A 19,634-nucleotide genomic window follows, 5' to 3' on the forward strand; every position below is an offset into this window, starting at 1 on the left:
GGATTTGCACCCTGGTTAATCCTGGCAATCATCCTCAGGGTTTTGCAGCACACCTAATCCCAGCCTGTGTCCTCCAAAAACTAATCCCAGCTTCTCCCACTAATCCCAGTGCCCTTCCTTCTCTGGCATTTGCACCACATCTGATCCCAAGGGGACCCCTCTGCCACGGGCAGCCCTGTGCCAATGTCGGTGTTGGGGCTGGGGTCTGGGATCCCACCAATTTGGGCCATTTCCCTGCACACCCGCAACCTCTCATGGGCCTCCTGCACCCCACGTCCACCGCAGGCCTCCCCCCAGCTCAGCTCACCCCCTCAAAGCTCGCTGGGGAGGACCCTAGGGTGGCACACTCTGGCCTCTCTGCTTGCATACAGAGGCTGTTCACTCTGAAACCTACTGACAGCAGCAGTGAGCTCCGTCAGGGGGTTCTCTGTTCTGGGTTTGGGGTGTAGGAGCTTTCCTGCCTCTGTTAAGCAGAGAAACATGTGAGGTGATCCCTGCTGAGGGCTCCTGTGTGAGCTCAAGGCCGCCCCCCCCCCAGATCCTGGCCATCAACTCCCCCAAAATCCCTCTCTGCCCACCCCAAACCCCAGCCAGCATTCTCAACCCACCACCAGCGGAGAGACGAAAGAGTTTCCAAGACACCCCGTCTCTGAGCACCCCCCAAAGCTCACTGCAGGGGACAGAGCTGTCCCCCGAGGGGAACCGGGCTCAGCGGTGACAAGAGGCACCGTTGTGCCGGCCTGAAGCGCTGGCTCGGGGGTGGCCGGGGCACAAAGCACCTTCTGTTCCCAGCTCGAGCGGCTGCCGAGTGCCGGTGAACGGCGACGCGAGAAAACACAACCCAGACCCCCATCGACCCACTGAACCCCTATTTCTTATTAAATTAAACCCAAGGCGCTGCGAAACGCAACGCCGAGAGCCACTGGGTAAATCCACATCTGTCAGGAGGGATTTAGGGGGATCCAACTAGAAACCCCCACCCCGTCCCTGGGGCTGATTGCTCCTCTTTGTGCATGGATAAACATCCATCTCTCATTCTGTGCGAATGAGTCAATGCTCCCTCCCCAAAATCCTGCAAACCGCCCCAAAACCAGAGAGCCCAGCGGCTCATGTTCACAGCAGGTTTTAGGAAGATGGGGACTATAAACATGATCTGTAAACAGGTGGCGTTTGCCAGCCCCTTTATTTTTTTTTTTATTTTATTTTAAGCCAAACTCGCTTCCAGCGTGGGCTGCTTTAATAGTTTCCTGGAATAAATAACAAGCGTGGAAAGTAAACAAGGTGTCTGCGTGCAGGCGGGAGCAGGCTGGAGCCAGAGACTGAGTCACCCCAAAGCTTGGTCCCAGAGGGCCGGGGGACATGGGGTGTCCAGCATGGACCCCATAAGGTCCCCACAGTGCCCAGGATGTCCCAGGATTTCACATTGCCCCGAGATTTTGTATCACCCCAAAGTTTTGCATCACCCAGGACAACGCAAGAGCTTCAAGACCCCACGTGGGAGCAACCAATCCCCACCCTGGGTGGGTATTTCGGTCCCAAAAGCGGGACCTGCCCCTTGCCTGGTGCTGCACCCTGCCCGGCGGAAGGAAGCAGGTCTTGCCTCAAATGCTTAGTTTTTAACATAATCTCAAAATGATGTTGAATACTACGATGGCCATCGCGGGCATCGGTCGGAGCTGGGACCGGCTGCCCGGTGGGGAGGAGCGGGGTCCGCCCCGGCAGAGCCCCCGCCACCGGGCTGAATCCTTCCGGACCCTGTGCTGCCTGCGCAGGCTCTCCTAAATATTTACCTTTGAGAGAAGCAGCACTCAGCCTTGAAACAACCACATCCTGGGCCATTAAAAAAAAAAAAAAAAAGGAAAAAAAAAAAAAAAAGAAAAAAAGAGACAACCACCCAAGAGACAACTATGCAAAGAAAACACCACCGGGCATCTCACACCAGCTGCCAGAGCTGAGCGGGACCCAGCACCCTCCCACACCCACCGGCACCCTGCAGCCCCTTGCACCCCCAGGTGCAGGAGGGTTGGGGGAAGTGGTGTGGTCCTGGAGTGCTTTCCCAGTCCCTTTTCCTGTGATTCACTTAATATCTCTGTTTTCCACTCACTTCTCGGCTTGCATGCGGTGCTTTCCTACTCTGCAGCATCCCTGTGAGGGAGACGGCCCTGACCGTGGGGCAGGCAGTGAAGCATCGCTGCCGTGAGCAGAGGGGTCACAGTGATGGGGCAAACTGCCCCCCCAGCAACATCAAGGTGAATTTTAAAGTAGGGGGTTCAGAAGAAAAGAAACCCTTCATGCCCCTCGCCTGCAAACCCCAACAAACCCAGCGCCCGGGGAAGCGGCAGGTTGGGGATCCATCCTGCACCCTTCCCTTTGCAACCCAATCGAGCCCCAGCGAGCTCCATCCCAGCAACACAGTTTCCAAAAAAAGAAAGTCTGCTCTTCAGCAATTAACGCCGGGGCTGTGGTTACGCTGCTAAAAGTGTTTTTTCCGTGCATGACCAAGGATGGAAAAAGTTGTGGTTAATAAATGACAAATAACCTTTTGTCTCATTGCCATCCCCCCACATGCCCTCACCCTGCGATACCAAAAAACAGGGGGGGTGTGGAATATAGAAAAAGTCACCACCAAAATCTCAAAAAGACGAAAGGGCGCCCAGCCCTGCACGCCTTCGAAGAACAGCGAGCGGTGCAGCACCGAAAGCGAAGCGGCGAGGGGATGCGCTGCCCGCCCTGCTCGGCGGTGAAAGTCTGCGGGCGGGTTTCGGTGCAGATCTGGGCGCCTTTGGGTGCAGCTTTGCCTCTCCCAAAGGAATTGCAGTACACCCAAACCCCTCTGGGTTTTTACCCCCCAGCACGCTTCACAGCTCCTGCCCTGGGGATGCCTGGGGAGGGCTGTGGGCCCTGGGGATGGGAGGAGAGGGATGTGGTCCCTAGAGATGCCAGGAGAAGGATGCCAAGACAGGGATGTGGTCCCTAGGGATGCCAGGAGAGGGATGCAGCTCTCTGGCCACATGCTGTCCAGTCGCCAAGGGACAATGCAACAGGGTCACTCTTGGCTGGAGGATCAAGGCAGCAACCCCTTCCAGCCTGGGATTGTTTAACATTTTTATTACAACAAAAAGAGAAAAGAACATGTGGCATGAGCCAGCTTCGCCCCCGAGCTAACCGTGGGGACCGGGGAAGGAGCACATGGGCTCACAGGATGAGGGACACCAGATGGGATCCAGATTGACACAAACATGCTCTTCCCTGAGCCGGGGCAATGGCGGGACAGTGAGGTGCTCCCCATCACTGGCAAATCCCTTCTCATGGACACCCGTTGCAGCAGGTGCCTGGCTCATGGTGGCCCTGGGAGGAAAAGACTATTTTTGCATCGGGTTTTTTTGCAGGAAAAGAGGAACGAAGCAGCTCACGGGGCTACAGCGGGGACAAGGGTATTTGTGCATCCAACTCGGTACATCCAGTTTTTAAGCATAATTCTAGGTCACGAATAAGAGGAAACATGCTCTGGATTTCAAGCAAAGCATTGTGTTGCAAAAGAAGGGGTTTTGCTCAAGTCCCTGCCTGCTGCTGGGGATCAAGGCTTCCCAAAATGTGGCCTCTCCACCCCCGTGGACAGGAACCGGCAGCAGCTCCCCCTCCGCCACTGCCTCTCTATATATCCTCGGTTGAGTCACTTAAGGCCACGTTTGAGCAGCCCCAATTGCTCCTGGAGGTACAAATCAGCTCCAGGAGGAGCAGAGATGAAGACGAGGACCACAACACTGGGATGTCCCCACCCCATGCCTGGCCAGCTGACTGGCTGGGCGCTGAAAATCGGAGCCCAGTGGTGCAGGACCTGCTTGCTCAGGAGGTGGCAGTTCTCAGAAACCAGCTTCAGGTGAAAGGAAAAAAAAAAAAAAAAAAAAAGAAAGAAAAAAAGGAAGTCAAAGCAGTCTCACGCTGAGCAGAGATAAAAATACTGCTCCTCCGGCGGCCACGGCTGAAGACGTACGAGCCATGACACAGGCACCACGGGTTTTCACCGGAAGCAGTCTTCCCGACTCGTCTCTGCATGCCATCAATTTACGGGATGCACTGGATTTCATTAAAATGCTATAAAGAAACCAGCACAAATGCAAATCCCATTTCCCTTCCCCTTCCTGCAAAAACATCTGGTCAACAGAAACGGCTCGGGACATTTCCGTTGCAAATCACGGTTTTCATGGAGTTTAGGACTTGGCCATATAAAAGGCACTTGGGGCTGAGGTTCAGCTGAGGAACAGGGCAGCCCTGAAACCCTGCAGGGCTGCCCTAAAACATGCAAACTTGCTTTGCCAGCTTTGGCTTAAATTTATGAAAGTGGAGAGGCCTCAGAGCTGCTCAATCCTATGAGCTATATGAGAATAAATGGCGTGGGAGGGGAGAAAGCCGTTAGTGCCTCCATGGAAAGCAGGGAAGACTGGCGAGCATCGCCTTCATACCAGACATCAGAGAATCCACCGGGGCTGCATGCCTAGGACCTTCCCCAGGGTGTCACTGGTTTTCCTCTGCACGTGTATATATCCAGCCATAGGTATAAGCATTATGGATACCCTGGTATTCCCATTTTCTGGGTGCTCTGCACATCAGGATGGCCCCGTTGGTGCTGGCACCGGTTCCGGCAGCTTTTGTGCCCCAGAGTTTCATCACCACACCCCAGCAGCGATGGGTGGCACGGCATCCCCGCACCCCTCCTCTCCCCAGCACACCAGCACCCTCCAGCGCGTCCCCAGGGTGGGGGTCTGGGTGCCCTGAGCCCACCAGTACCCTGCAGCCAGGCCATGACCCACTCCCAGTAGAGCTCCGGATCCCACTGTCTCCAAACCCCTCCTTCGCAACGTCATTTTTCCAGCGCTCGAGGGAGGAAGGAGCGATGCCAAAGCCAACCCAGCGGCGGCTGTGAGCATGGGAAGCCCCAACTCATCCCTGGGGACTGGGGTGCCCAGGCCGGGCAGCACCGCAGGGACCGCCGGCAGCTCCGGCACGGCTCGCCGACACTCACCCCTTCGCCCAGCACCAAAGCCACCCAAGCAGTAAATGGGATTAAGGACTTTCAAAGCACCCTGCTCCCTTTGATGCGGCGCACATTACGGGATTAGGCTGAGAGGCCCCATTGGAGCACACCGAGGGGAAAGCAGGGGGGAAAATAAGATAAAAGCTGCCAAAAGCAGAGGGATGAAGCAGCAGCTGAGCCGCGGTGGGGCACGTGTGGGGCCACCCTCCTTTCCCCCTGCATCCTGACTTTCCAGGGTCGTGGCAAAGTGCTGAATATTTAGGGTTTGGCTTGATGCTGCAAAGCCGTGAGGCTGAGCTGGATTTCCATTTACATTGTATTATTGAAAGAGTAGAAAGGGAGAAGAGGAGGGTGCTTCTGGGGAAACCTCAAGGGTGACCAACCCTAATGGTCCAGAGACCAGCTGGAGATGAAAGCCCCCAAGGATTGTTTTTACAGTTGCTGATTTAAAACCATTCAGCTTTCTCAATGATCAACAGCAACTTCAAATCAGGAACAGATCCACGACATGGGTGAAAGGCACCGGCAAAGCCCTGTGAGCATCCCTGGGCAAGAGGATGGAGGGGACTTCCTGCAGCCTTCTGCAGTGAGTTATTGGTTATTATTTAGTTATTTTAAAAATAAAAAGAACAACAACACTAATAAGTTGTTCTGTTCCCACTGCTCTGGGCTTTGCCCCCTTTCTGGGTTTGGGGAATGGGAACCACCAGGAATCCACCGCCCCCAGCATTCAACTGCAGTTACTGGGAAAGGGGCTGGATTGATTCTGCTGTAAACGAGACAGGATCTGGCCCCGGCCCAGTTAATTAGAAAGGAAGGACCCGCCCTGAGAATATTTGCACAGGAAGCAATTTGCTCCGGAGATTCGCGAAATCCAGTGAGGAACATCCCCCCCCACTTCCGCGGACCTGGCTGAGAAACCCCCCTGTTCAGGGCCCGGGGGGAGCGCAGGGTCCCCGGCCTCGTGGTGACAGGGACTCGCCGGGAAATCTCCGTGGGACAGAGATCGGCTGCAAACCGCAAGGAATAACACTGCTGAGAGCTGGGGGAACTTGCTAAATGGCTTGTTTTCAGTGCCTCCCACCCATGGGTCAGAGCCAGGCAGGGGCTGCGGGGAGAGGAAGAATGTGCTGTGCGTTGGGCTTGCTTCCCAAACGGAGGGAGAGGGGAAAAAAATGAAGGGAAAATAAAAAACAACAAACAGTGTTTACAAGCACCAGGTCCTGGGGGCAGGTGGGATGCAGTGGGGCTCATCCTGCAGGACAAGGGTGCTGCTGCGGTGTGCAAGGGTCAAATCCTTTGCAGCCACGACGTGCACAGGTTAAAAAAAAAAAAATGCACAGGGGCTTGGTGCCTGGGGGGCACGGGTGAGTGCCGTGGAGGGGTGAGCTCATCCCTGATTGCCAAATTCCCACCGTGCTGCAGAGCACGGCCAGCCCCGGGAGGGCATCCCCTCACTTTACATTTATTTTTGGCTCTTGCAAAGCCCCGATGAGGAGGAGCAGAGCCAGCAGCAAATTTGGCGGCAGCAGTGCCTGAAATAATACCAGCCCAACGCCTCCCCCTCAACACCCGGGGGTGGCTGTTCCCTGCGGCAGGGGCCGACATGCTGGGAGCACCCTCAAAGAGCCCCAAAGTGATGCTGTTCAGAGCCAGACCTCCCCGTGACCTAGGATGGGGACACACACTCCCACGGGGACAAACAACCGCAACCCTGACTCGACGGAGCAAAACTGGCTTTTACTTTCAGATTTCACAATTTCGGTCTTGTTTCTTTTTTTTTTTTTTTTTTTTTTTTTTTTTTTTTAATATTTAATATTGGAGTCGTTTGACAGAAATAGCAAGAATTTAGCCATCTGCTCCCTGGCCCTGCTGACACAGTGAGCAGCAAACACAGACTGAAGGCAGAGACAAGGCTCCAGCTCTACCCAAGTCTTCCTCCTTCTGAAGCACAAGTTAGTCAAAGTTAAATGAGCACACAAAAAAAAAAAAAAAGGGAAAAGAGAAAACCCAGCCCACTGTGCCTGCGTAAGACCTGCCATGTGGAGGAACAGTCTTTTTAAAGATTAAACACCACGGCTCCCCCCGCATCACTCCCCGTTCACTCACATCCTGCATCATCTCCGCTCCAGCCGGCATCTAAACACCACGGGAGCTCCCCCGGGTAGCTGAGATCTGAATTTCTAGCCACAAAAGTACTTACAAAAATAAAATCATACTCCCTTACAGGTCCCATGGGGAGCAGAGGAAGGCACAGAGCCTAATTTCCCCTTCCTTTCCCAACTTGCCCAGGCAAGCAGATTCCCTGGCTGCTGAAGCGGCGGTACGGTGGGGACAGGGTGAATTTGGGGTTTGCCAGACCCAGTGACCCCTCGCCTTGCTGGGATGGGCCCATGGGGCTGGGAATGAGCAGCGGGGAGCCCACCAGCCCCTCCCCTCAGCTCTGAAGCCGCGAGCAAAGCAAGTGCTCTGCTTCTAGCCAGAAAAGCCAGGTTCGGGGTCCCAGTGAGGAGCAATGCAACTGCATCTCGACCCAGCGCAATAATTAGTGCTCACATCGCCCTCGGCACACGGTCGCGGTGCTTTTTGCCCTGCTGAGCGCGAGCCTGTGGCAGTGGCTCTACATCTCAGGGGTCTCAAACGCGGGGTGCAGCCTCTGTTCCTCCCCATGGGAGGTGCTGGCACCCCGGCATCGGCCCCAACCCGCTGCCGAGCGACCCGCAGCATCACCTGGCCCGAAGGGGCAAAAGCCGGCAGGTCCTTACCTTGGGCGGGTCGAAGAGCTCCAGCACGTATTCCTCACCGTCGGACGTCCCCGCTCGCCGCAGCACCAGGCGGCAGCGCTGCCAGCGCGTCCCGCTGTCCAGGGAGGTCTCGTCCAGCAGCCCGTACTTGAGCAACCCCTCCTTGCGCACCTCAGGGGGCTGCTCCCGTGACAGCCCCCACGGCAGGATGCGTTTGCCCAGTCCCGGCTTAAGAGCCGCCTCCGCCACCATGTCCCCATCCCCATCCCCGGGGAGGGCGTCCGAGGAACGGCGTCGGAAAAGGCTGCGCCAGCTCCGGCGCAGCTGGCTGAGGGAGAAGGGTCGCCGTGCCGGCCCCGCCAACTCCTCCGAGCTCCAGGACTTGCGCAGCCCCATCGGGGTGGCCTCGAGGGCTCGGCTGGGCTGCTCGGGGCGGGCACCCGGCTCCGCTTCGGTTTTGGTGGCCACCGTGCCCACGGAGGCATCCGCGTGCCGCCGGTGCGTCTCCCGGTAATCCCGCGCCGGGCCGGCGGGGAGGATGCGGAGCTGGTTCATGGCGAAGCCTTCCTTCACCTCATGGCAGAAGTACTGCTGGAAGAGGTCGGTGAACTGCACCGAGAAGTTCTCGGCGGCCAGGAGGTCATGGTGCGGGTGCTCGGTGGCGAAGCGCAGGTAATGCCGCGCCAGCTCCTTGGCGGTGCTGATGGCGTGCAGCTCGCAGAATTCATGCCAGCCCCGGGGATGCGCTGGCGTGCCGGCCGGCAGAGCGTGCCCATTCATTGCCGTGGCTCTAGCGAGGCGGCCGCGCTGCAAGACAGAGCACACAGGGGTGGTGTCAGGGCAGCCCTTGCACCCCGAAAACTCCCCCCTCAAACCCAAACAGCCCCGGGGGTGCCGTGGGTAGTTTGACCCCGGAGCAAAGATGCTTCATTCACACCCAGGGGTGGCCGGCTTCCCGGTGAGCAGCACATACACGGCTACGGCTTGCCGAGGGCTTCCCCATCCCTAGCTGGCAGGGCAGTGCCTCAGTTTCCCCAACTGCTGAGTGGGGGGGCAGGCAGGTCCTGGAGCGGGGCGGCTGCGCGGTTTCCTGCCAGCACAGCTGCCTGCAGCTGCCCGCGGGGACGCCCGGCCGGGCCGCATCCGCTCTCCTCCTGCCAAGGCTTCGCAGCGCCGATGGGTTTCCCTCCAGGGACCGATTTCAACCGAGCTGATAAAAACTGGAGTGGGGGCGGGAAGGGAGGAAACAACATGAAAAGCTACAGAAATCCCGGGATGGAGCTGCCTCGCCTGCCAGATCCACTCAGCCCCACCGGCCTGGGGAGATGCGGCTGCGCCGCTGGAGCAGGCAGGGATGAATGTGTGTCCCTGGGGAGATGCTCCGCTGCCCGTGGGACCAAGGGGCCATCGGGCTCTCTGGCAAACCACTCCATATCTCTGCCCCGAGCAGATTTTGCTGCGAGGCCAATCTGACGGCACCCACGGCCGGCTTGCAGCTGCCCCGGCGTGCCTGGCAGCGGCGTTCCCCACAGCCGGCCCAGCTGCACCACGCTGCTTACCACCAAACCTCGTGCTCGCCCATGGCACTTATCGGGGCCGTGCACGCTGCTCGGGCAGGAAACATCAGCCAACCCACCCGGATCCTGCCATGCCGGCGTGGGCACCGCCACCTCCCTGAAACTCCAGCCGCCCAGCCAACAGCACCCCGGCTTCTGGGAGGGGAGAAAAAGTGATTGCATTTGTTGGGGGGGGCTGGGGTGGGGCAGAAAAATAAAATAATAATAAAAAAAAAAATAAAAAAAGGCAGGCCAGGAGGAAGTGAGTGAGGCGATGCGGAGCGCGTCAGCACGGCGGATCTTGTTTGCAGGCGGGGAGGCGATAACGCCGGGAAGCGGACCTCTATCTCTGCCCACCCGCCGCCCTTCCTAGCACGTCCTGCGAAGTTTCTAGGCCAGGGGGAGATGTTATCTGTCCCCCGCCAGCCTCACTCGGGGCCCGGCTTCTCAGAAGAGCCGCCTGAAGCCGGGGGGCCAGCCGGCATCGTGGTGATGCCGGCTGTGCACCCGGCTGCGGCCCGGCCGAGCCAACCCCCCCCCACCCCCGGCGGGGCCCCCGTCTATCAGCATCGCCAGCCTGACGATGACTCAGCACCTCCCAGCTTCCTCCCAGCACCCGGGAATCGCCGCCACGGTCGCCGGCGCCGCCGGCACGTTCCGCCGGACGCTCCCCCCCTCCCAAAATACAGTTGGAAGCGGGACACCCACGGGGATGGCTTCCCAGGTTGGCAGGAGTTTCCCAGGACAGAGAATTCGCCTTCCAAGTTTTCCAGCTCACTGCGTGCCGGCTTCGGGAGAGGTTTGCGGCGCGGGAAAAGCCGGGCTTCGCCTGTGCCACGCGGCGGGAAGCAGCCGGAGGCCGTCTCTGGTAGCAACGTGCTTTTTCCAACCGGCGCGACGATGGGAAATACACCCCCCCCCAGCGCTACCTCCCGCCGGCACCGGCACAACCCGCGATGCCGTCCTCCCCAGCACAACTTCTCACGTGGAAATGGTTATTCCAGCTGAATCCCACGCTTGAGCTCCCGCAGCAGCGTCCCGCTCCTTCGCCCGGCCCTGGCTTTTGGCAGGGATGTGCCACAGGGATGCGAGTGCCCGCTAGCCAGGTGGGCTTCTCCCTGCTCCAGCCCATCGCGCTCCGAGCTGCCGGAATTCAGCTGAGTGGCTTTAAGGCAGACTTCACATCCACGTCCTTTACACCCCATACGTTCCTACGAGAGCATCCCGGCCATCCCGCGGGTCAGCGCCGAGCCAAAGGACTTGTGGCAACAGCTAATTGCTTTAATTTGCATCGAATAGAGAATCCAGCCCCCTCTTGGACACAGCATGGGCTGGTTGGGATGGGGGAGCTAACGTCCCCCCCCGGCTGCTGGAAGAGCTGTATGTTGCCCAGCCTGCCCTGTCTCAGGGCTGTTTTAGGGCACTGGGGTTATCTTGGGGTGCTGGGGTTGTTTTGGGGTGCTGGGCCAGGAGCTGGAAGAAGAGCGGGACGGGATGGACCGGCCGTGGGCTGGCTTTGATGCGGGCTGGGGCGGCGAGCCCCGGCTTGCGCAGGACCCAGCCCTGCAGCCGAGCCGCCCCCGGGAGATCTCATTAAACTCTTGCCCAACCTGGCGAGTGTCACTGCGGCACCAACCGGGATGGTAATACAGGGGTTGGATTCAGCGATGGGTTATTTGTGCCTTTCACGGCAGCAAAAGATGCATTTGTTGTTTAATTGCAGCCGGAGGAGCTGGCAGCAGCGGGGCAATGCTGGGAGCCAGCGCCACAGCTCTGCCACCAGATCCCGGAGGATGAGCGGTTCGGAGCCAGCCGGCCTTGCCACCGAGGGGGTTGCAGGATCCATCCCGCCGCCTTCCCACCACCGGACGGCCACGCAGGGGGCTGCGGCTGCGTGGGAAGGGCACCCTCCAGCACCCAGCGCTGCAAATCCAGCCGGGAAGGAGAACGTTTGGGAGCAGAGACTGTGACGCCGTGCCCTGCTCGCACACGCGGGCGTGAGCAGGCAGCCCCGGAGCATGTGCGGTGCAGGCAGCGCGCTGCAATCCGAAAATGAAACCGGCCCCGACTCCTCGCCGTGACTCTCCACGCCAGAAAATGCACGCCAGCAACGTAAATAGGAAATTTGATTTATGTGCCGGTTCTCCCAGAAACAACTGTTCCCCAACCGGAGGAAAAGCAGCCGGCGGCATTTTCAGCTTTTTATAAGCATGAGGCTATTCAAAATTCACCCTGAGGACTGTTTTCAGGAGGGAGTGAAGTGAGGGGCTGGGAGACGCCCTCGCCGGCCCCGCAGCTCCCCGCTTCCCGAGTGGCAGAAATACAAAGTTCCCACAATCCCAAGAGCGGGAACATTGTTCCTTCCCAGGATGTCCTCCATGAAAAGAGCTATTCTGAGCCGGCAGCAGCCTTTCTTGGCACGGCCCCGCAGCCCGCTCGCGAGGCGGCTATAAAAGGCCGGGTTACAATGAACAGCACTTTTCAATGGGAGAGCATCCGGTGCGGGGGGTTCGGGGGGATGCGGGTCCCTGAGGGGGGTTCGGGGGGATGCGGGTCCTTGGGGGATCCAGCCCGCTGCAGGGGGGCTCGCAAGGCCTGGGTGGTGCAGAGCATCCCCCCAGGGTGGTGCTGGTGCAGCCTCTCTCCGTATCCTGATCCCCCGGGGACTGGCACAAGCAAGGCAGGAGGGGCTGGTGGAGGGAGGGGAGAGATGGGAAAGGGTCTGGCTGCAGCTTCCCGATGCGGGGTAAGGGGTGGGGAAGGAGGGGAGGACCCCAATTTCACCCTCCTCCAAGTTGGGGGGTGACGTGCTGATGGCACATCCCCTGCCCTGTCGCTGCAGAGCGAGCACGGCCATGGGAAGCTGTCCCAACTCCACGCTCATGGAAAACCCCCTGAAGTTTTATTGCTGCCCTTTAGCCAAGCCTGTTTTCCCTTCCAGCAGCCCGCTTTCACCAGTGGGGGAAATTTTGCTGATTTACCTCTGAGCAGAACAGACAGCCCCAGCCCACACACCCAGGGAAGCATGAGGACTCCATGGGAGGCAAGGAGGCTGACAGAGCCCCTATCACCCCCCCCCCCCAAAAAAAAAACCAGCACCCACATATTTACAGCACCACTCTAAAAGAGCCAAGGCCATTTGTGCATCAGGCCAGCACAAACCACAGCAAAAACTGCCCAGCACTGTCCTGCTCTTCTCTCTGGGAGCAGCCACCCATGGCACTGTTGATTCTCTGGGGTCTCGTAGAGGATGATGGCACAGCACCATCACTCCCTGCAACCTGCTGGCTGTTGCCACGCAAGCTGGAAGACCCCAGGGTGTCTCAGGACCTTCCCTCTCTCTCCTTTGGCTGAACTGAACCGACAAATTAAAAAGCAACAGAAGAACAGGTTAGAGAGATTCCCCACACTGCACAGGCTGTGTTTTCTTAGGAAATATGGTTTAAAGCCAGTAGGTTTGGGAAGGCTGACTTTGCTCTCCTATCCCCACTTTCTTGCAGGACATACACACTCTCTCATCTGGCCACCTGGCACTACACAACTTGCTGCATTAAAGGCCAGAGCTGGCCTTAATCTACCGCTCCGCGTGGGCTGAGCAGCGCCGCAGACCTCTGGGGACACGGGTGATGTTCCAGCGCTTTAAATCCAGGGGAAATCCACCCGTTTGGCTTCCCCTGATTGCTCCACCGGGAGAGACGGAATGGAGACAGCACATCCCAAACCTATCTCAGGCCAAACATGAGCTCTGCGCTCTCTTGGACCGCAGGAGCTCACCAGGACGACCTGCCGTGTCCAGTCCAGCTCCCCAGGAACCCTCTGCCCTGCTCCCGTTCACCCCTCACCGTGGCGTCTGGCACCCTTGCAGCCTGGTTTACACCGTCACGCTCTCCTTACACCCACTGCCTGCGGGGAAAAGCCCAGCAGCAGGGTGGCCTCTTTCAACAGCGTTTGTTTTGTTGCATGAAATGAATTGCTGTGGTGTAGGCGTGGGAGAAACCAGGCGCAGGGAGCTCTCCCGGGGGAGCGGCTGACTGGGGGTCCCCAGCTTTGCCCACGGGGACAAGGGGGGAGCAGCTGACAGCTCAGCTCCCCGCCAACCTGCCTCTCCTTCCCCACCACAGCGGTGCCCCCAGGGCCGGATTCGGTCCTTCCTCCTCACTGAGCCGCGGCGGCGCTGGCACCACAAACCCCGCCAGCGCTGAGCTCTTGCACTTTCACTTCATCTCACCCGCCGGGATTTGTCCCGATGTCTATCGCGGCACCAGGGTCAGTCCCCAGCAACCCCGTGGGTGCAGGAGGGTGGGGGGCGATGGTTTGCTCTGGCGGAGGAGGACATAAGACCCCTCAAAAACCACCGGCACTTGCACCCCAATTCCTCCGGCATGATACACAGCGCTGGCAGACCCGCTACCCTGCGGGCTCCGGCGAAACCAAAACGGAGCTTTTCAGATGCAACAAGCACATAAAGGCAAAGGCGAAAATAAAAGCAGTATTGGGACGGGGGGGGGGAATGCACAAGGACAAGGCTCTCCTGCACCAAAAGCAAGTTAAAAAGAAATCCGAGGCATCAACCTAGTCCCAAACAAGTCAAAGTGAAACCTGCCAGTAATTTCTCAGGCCTTTGAACTCCAAATCCCGTAACCTGCCAGCAAAACCCAGCAGCAGACGGGGACATGTGAGAGCAGGCAGCACCGGGTCCCTGCACCGGCCACCTCTTCCTCCAGCTGCTTTTCTACCTTGGTGCAGCAACCCGAAAAGTCCCCCGGGGCCACCAGCCCACAACTCCAGCACATCTTGAATCAATTTGCAATAACAATATCGAAATCGCAGCTCGACAACTCGTCCTGGTTTCCTTGACAGTAAATCCCAGCCTGGGCAGCAATGACTGTGTTATTGCTGCTGTGGGAGCCAGTGGGTCCGAGCGCTCTGTGGGTGACCCTGCCGGGGCTTGGCATGAGCACGACTGGGCATGCTGGCAGGGCACTGGGAGGCCACTGGGATGTTGCCCGCCGGTGCATCGGCCTCGTGCTCCGAGCCAACAAAGTCCTCAGGGAGCAGAAAGTTAAATGCACCGCTTGGCAAACTCCAGCTGGCACCTCTGCTTGGCACTCGCAGTGGGCACGGGGGCAAAGGAGAAGGGGGCAGGGGGGTGGGAAAGTGGGGCACGGCACCCACAGGCAGGGCAGCACCCCGCAACAGCGGCTGGGGCAGGTGGGCATCACCCCCATGGGGTCCTGCGCCCTTCGAGAGGGGCCACCCCTGCAATGGTGGGGGCTGCGGGAGTTGGGGGGCAGGCAGAGGAGATGGAAATGGGGGACCTTGAGGGGGACAGGGAGCCCAGGAGAAGGGGTGCTCTGGGGTAAAGGGGTGCTAGAAAGATGGGGGACCCCAGGACTGGGGGTACGCACGGGGGAACAGGACCCCTGGGATAGGGAGTGTCCACGGGGGAACGGGGTGCTCGGAGGACGCGGGGTCCCCGAGCCCCTGTGAAGAGGGAGCCTGAGGAAGCGGCCCGGGCTGTGTGTGTGTGTGTGTGTCCCCCCGAATAGGGGTGCGGGGGGGTGTGGGGAGAGGTCCGAGGGCTCGGGGCTGGCAGAAGAGGGGGATCACACTCCGGGAGCGAGGCGGGCTGGGGATCCGCAGGGAGGGGGAGCGGGGCCGGGGCTCCCGGAGGAGGCTGCAGGACCGAACCCCAACCTCGACACCCCCACCCCTACTCCGCCGCCACCACTTTCGCTTTGCAGCGCGGCGCTGCCCGCCCCCGTCCCGCTGCGCGCCCGCGGTTACCTGCGGGAGGAGAAGGCGACCGGCTGCCGCCCGCCCATGGTGGAGAGCGGCGGAGAGCCCGGGGCCGGGCCGGGACGGGGCGGGCGGGACGGGGCGCACGGCTCGGCACGGCAAGGCACGGCTCGGCACGGCAAGGCACGGCAAGGCACGGCTCGGTTCAGGCAGGAAACCGGAGCAGGCGGCTCCGCATTTCCGCCGAGCGGAGCCGCGGCGGCGGCGGGGCGCGGACCCCCGGCCCCGGGGCGGGTTATGTAAAGCGGAGCGGCGCGGCCGAGGGCGGAGGCTCCGCGGGGGCGGAGCGGAGCGGTGCGGAGCGACCGCGCTGTCTTGGCCGTCCGGTCGTCCGGTCGGTCGGTCAGCCCGGCCGGGTCCCGCCGACAGCTCCGCGGGTGCGCACCGCTCCGCGCCGCCCCTCCCCGCCGCTGCCTTTATCTTATCGCATCCGCGCCCGCGGAGGCAGCGGCATAAACAGCCCTGCTGCGCGCGTGGGGGGTTGGTTTTATTTTTTTAAAAAGTTTTTATAACTTTTGCAATTTTTTTCTTTGTGAATTTGGGGGTGTCTGGGCACCGCAGCCCCACCCCCCACCCCCATCCCGACCCCAGCCTGGCCCCTGCCCCCCGGGGGTCGGGAGAGCCGGCGCACGGGATCGTTTGGGGGTCCGGAGGCAGGGGTTGGGGGGGAATGTGCAGGAAAACACCCCGTTTTCCTGTCCCTGCCGTGCTGTGTCCTCCCACGGCCCCACAAGCTGGGACCCAAGGGACCTCTGTGGTGGCTGCAGTGGGCGAGACGCCGCCTCAAACCCTATTTCTCATCATTTTCGTCTGCCTTTCGGTCGAGGAAATCATCTTGCTGAGAAAGGCACCGCAGGGCATTGCCCACGCCCGGCTGAGCAGATCGGGTCACGGGGCCCACAGTTGTCTCGCACTGTGGGCGAGGGTTTCAGCCGTGCCAGAGCGGTCACGGTGTCCCTCCGGTCCCAAGCAGATCTTGGGGACTGGGGTGGGTGTGCACAGGCCATGCTTGGCCACCCCGCTGCCATCCTGGGGCCATCCCGTCCCAGGGGAGCAGGGGCAGCACGGCAGAGCCATGGGAAATGGGAGGACAATAAACTTTCACTGCACCTTTTTCCAGGAAAAGGCTGGTTTGTGGTCTGTACCGTCACATCTGACCCATCACCTCTCCTACCTGCATCCCTGACTGTCCCGAGAGCTGCTCCGGAGCCTTGTCCTCCCCAAGCAGCAGCAGTGCTGGGGATGGGTGTGTGTGTGTGTGTGTGTGTCTCCTTGCCCCACAGACACCCACGGGGTCACCCTGGCATGCAAGAGCTGTGGCAGAGCAGCCCTGTTTGGGGGCTGGCACTCTCCCAGCACGCCAAGACAGGGAAACCCAGGAAAATGGCAGCTGGGATTTTACAGACACCACGCAATCAATTTGTGGGTGCTGGGGAGGTGGAAGCTGTGGGGTTTTGCCCTTGGAGAGCAGGCAGAGGCACGCTGAGCTGTTTGTGACCGGGCATCTGCGTGTCACCACCAGCGGGCTCCATCCTCGGTGATGCTTTAAAATGCACCCCAGTTGTCCACCCCATTCATTCCCAATCCATCCCCTTCCAACAAGGAAAAGACTGAAATGGGAAGGAGGGTTCCTGGGGCTGCTGTGCCCCAGGGCTGGCCATCCCCAGACCACAGCCTTGGGCTGCTGTTGGTGCAGACACAGCCCGCTGTCCCCCTCCAGCCCCACCAACCCCTCCAGACCAGATTTGAGGTTTCCTGCAGGGCTATAACCCCACTTTCCCCTCGGGCATCTCCTGCTCCAGGGGTCCAGGCTACTTTGTAACCCACCAGTCCTCCCCAGACCCCACAGGGAATGGCTGGGAGTAGCTGATGTGATAAAATCTTACCTTAAAAGCTGCTTTTTAATTCCTCCCGCTGTTGCTTTATGCATAATTGCACCTTCTGGCTTTTTTTTCTGAGCACGGAGGAGTGGTCGCCAGAGCCCAGTGCCTGCCCTCCTTCCCACGGGTGGCTGTCCCAGCTCGCAGCTATTGCACACTTTTCTTTATGAGCTTTATCTAGTCCAAAAGCGCCCTCTCAGCACCCTCAGCCCCCGTGGCCTGAGATTTCTCTTTTGTTTTGCTTCCTGTATGGATTTTCTACAGTCCCTAACTGCTAATTCACTACCACCGACTTCTGCTTTTTCTGTTTGTTTATGCAGAGCTGCGCAGATGCCCTTGTACACGCGCACACACACACACACACACACACACACACACTGCCGCTTCCCTTCCGCTCTGCACTGGGCTCAGCTTTTAACCATTGCCTCTTTCTTCTCCTATAAAAGCCTGAACCAGCTTCCAACTGTCCTTCCCACTTCTCTCTTTAACTCCCACACTCTGGTCAGCTTCATTTTCAGGATGTGTGGGGTGGTTTGGAAGAGGCACATCTGCTTTTCCACAGGGTGGGATGTCATCAGCTGCAGGTGACCACTGCCATCCCACAGTGAGATGAGGGTCCCCCCTCTCTGCCCAGAGGGAGTCTGGCGGGTGACATCTGTAAATGCTCGGCTATGGGAGGCTGTGCTGAGCTGGCAGTGTCCCTCAAAACCTCAGCCTGGCTTTCATGTGCCCCTTCAGAGGGTAAGGTGGTGATGGGCTGGGTGATGATGGGCGGGGTGGTGATGGGCAGGTCTGTGATGGGTTGGGTGGTGATGGTCAGGGTGATGGTCTGATAATAGGCACAGTGATGGTCAGGGTGATGGGCACGATGATGGGCTGGGTGCTGGGCAGGGTGGTGATGATCAGGGTGATGGTCTGGTGATGGGCACGGTGCTGGGCAGGGTGGTGCTGGGCAGGGTGCTGAGCAGGGTGATGGGCAGGGTGGCGCTGGGGAGGGTGGTTCTAGGATGGGTGCCGTCGCTGGGCTCCAGCTGCCCTCTCCCGGACACCCGCCGCGCTGCACGCCGCCTCCCGCCCTTCCCACCGCGGCACTGGTGGTGGTGTGTGTGTGGGGGTTCAGCATAGCGCTCCCCCCCACACCCCGGTCCCCGACCTCCAGGCTGGGGACCTGCGTGGGACGGTGAATTTCGTGTGGGCCCGGAGCGAGACAGAGATGCCCGCACCCCAAAATGCACCCTGTGGTGTCACGCCAGCCGCCCCACACCAGGGTTGCTGTGACAGTCACAACTTGTTCGCCTCGAACCCCAGGGCACGGCTTCTGTGCCTATTTGGGGTCCCTGGGGACCATGTGCTGCTGGTCATGATGGAGCCCCGCACCCCTTCTCCTCCGTGTGCTGGCTGGGGACACGCACAGAGCCAGGCATCCAGCAGCCCCTTGATACACACCCCCCCCCTCCCCAGCACACCCAGATTTGCAGGAGGCCCCCCCCTGAGCCGGCACTGGCGGTGACTCAGAGGTCCCCAGCTCACCTCGCTGAGCCGTCAAGCACCCGCCGCTGCGTAACCGCACCACCAAGTCACCAGTCATGGGAGCAGCAGGAAGCGGAGGCCAAGGGCAGCCCACATCCAAAATAGCGCCCAGAAGCCCCTCACATCTTTTCAGCCCCTTTTCTTTGCCCTTTTCCCTGCTCTTGGCCAAGCTCAGCATGAGAATTCCTTTTCCCATCTTGTTCTGCAAGACCTGTCAGGGGAAACTGAGGCACGGGCTGTGGGCTCCTCGCTGGGGGGGGGGGACAACAGGGACAATATGGGGCCGCTCACAAAGGGAAGTGCTGGAGCCTCTGCAGCGACACGCGACTGTCCCAGGGGAGATCCAACAGGAAGCAAAAACCCATGGGGGAATTTTGCTGGTGGTTTTTGAGGAATTGGGGTGATTCTCCAAAGCAGCTTCCAAAGGGAAGCGGCTGCAGTGGAGGAACAACTTCTGCCAAAGTGGCTGATGGGGCTGCAGGAAGCAGCCAGGATTTTGGAGTCCCGGCAAAAGAAGACAGAGCCGGGAGCACGGCTGCCTTTTTTCAATTACCCCAGCTGGGCTAATAAAGATATTGCTTCTCCCCACGGTCCTTCCTGCTCCTAATCTTGCCATGTGAAAGGGCACCTCTCAGCGAGGCAGGGAGATAAGCAGTGCAGAGACCAGAGACTTCCCACCAGCAGCCTTGAGCAGAGCCACTCTGCTCAGCAGGGAAGATAAAGCCCAGATGGTTTTAGTGCTGGTTTAAATCCCTTTTTATAGTCTGAAAGAGAAAGTCTGCAGGTGATAGGGAAAACCCTCAGTGAACTGAAAACCACTGCTATGAGCAGAAGATTGCAAAGCCCTGAGCAGCCTTGTAGGGCGGTGGGTTCATCTGCAGGCGGGAGAGGTGAGGACCACGAACTGTGGGCAGTGGTGGTTGCAGCAGAGGTCTTGGACAGTAGGATTTCTTAGTTGGGGGCCTGCAAAATGAGCGCAAACACTTCATTTGCTGAAAAAGTACACATAGCTGTGCAGCCAAAACAAAGAAACTGGAGGAAAGGAACAGCAATAATGAGAGCAAACCCTTGATGCTGGTATTTACTGGGA

At 59.4% G+C, this 19,634-nt stretch overlaps 1 protein-coding gene across 3 annotated transcripts in view; it reads right to left on the reverse strand.

The window, feature by feature from the left end:
* The window catches only part of SH2B3 (SH2B adaptor protein 3), a 30,241-nt gene extending 12,974 nt beyond the window's left edge, over positions 1 to 17,267 (reverse strand). The window contains exons 1-2 of one of the 3 annotated variants that reach the window (XM_042805377.1): positions 17,021 to 17,267; positions 7,801 to 8,586 (exon numbers count right to left, since the gene is read on the reverse strand). In XM_042805377.1, coding sequence (XP_042661311.1) covers positions 7,801 to 8,559 — 759 coding nt within the window. In that variant the 5' untranslated portion in view covers positions 8,560 to 8,586; positions 17,021 to 17,267. Of the gene's footprint in view, positions 1 to 7,800; positions 8,587 to 9,338; positions 9,419 to 15,122; positions 15,482 to 17,020 lie in introns of those variants that run through there. The other 2 variants (XM_042805379.1, XM_042805378.1) reach the window with 2 other exon arrangements.
* Positions 17,268 to 19,634: the final 2,367 nt, after the last annotated feature.

The sequence above is a fragment of the Tyto alba genome, unplaced genomic scaffold (genome assembly GCF_018691265.1).
Source record: "Tyto alba isolate M040663 unplaced genomic scaffold, T.alba_DEE_v4.0 Super-Scaffold_44, whole genome shotgun sequence".
NCBI classification, from domain to species: Eukaryota; Metazoa; Chordata; class Aves; order Strigiformes; family Tytonidae; genus Tyto; species Tyto alba.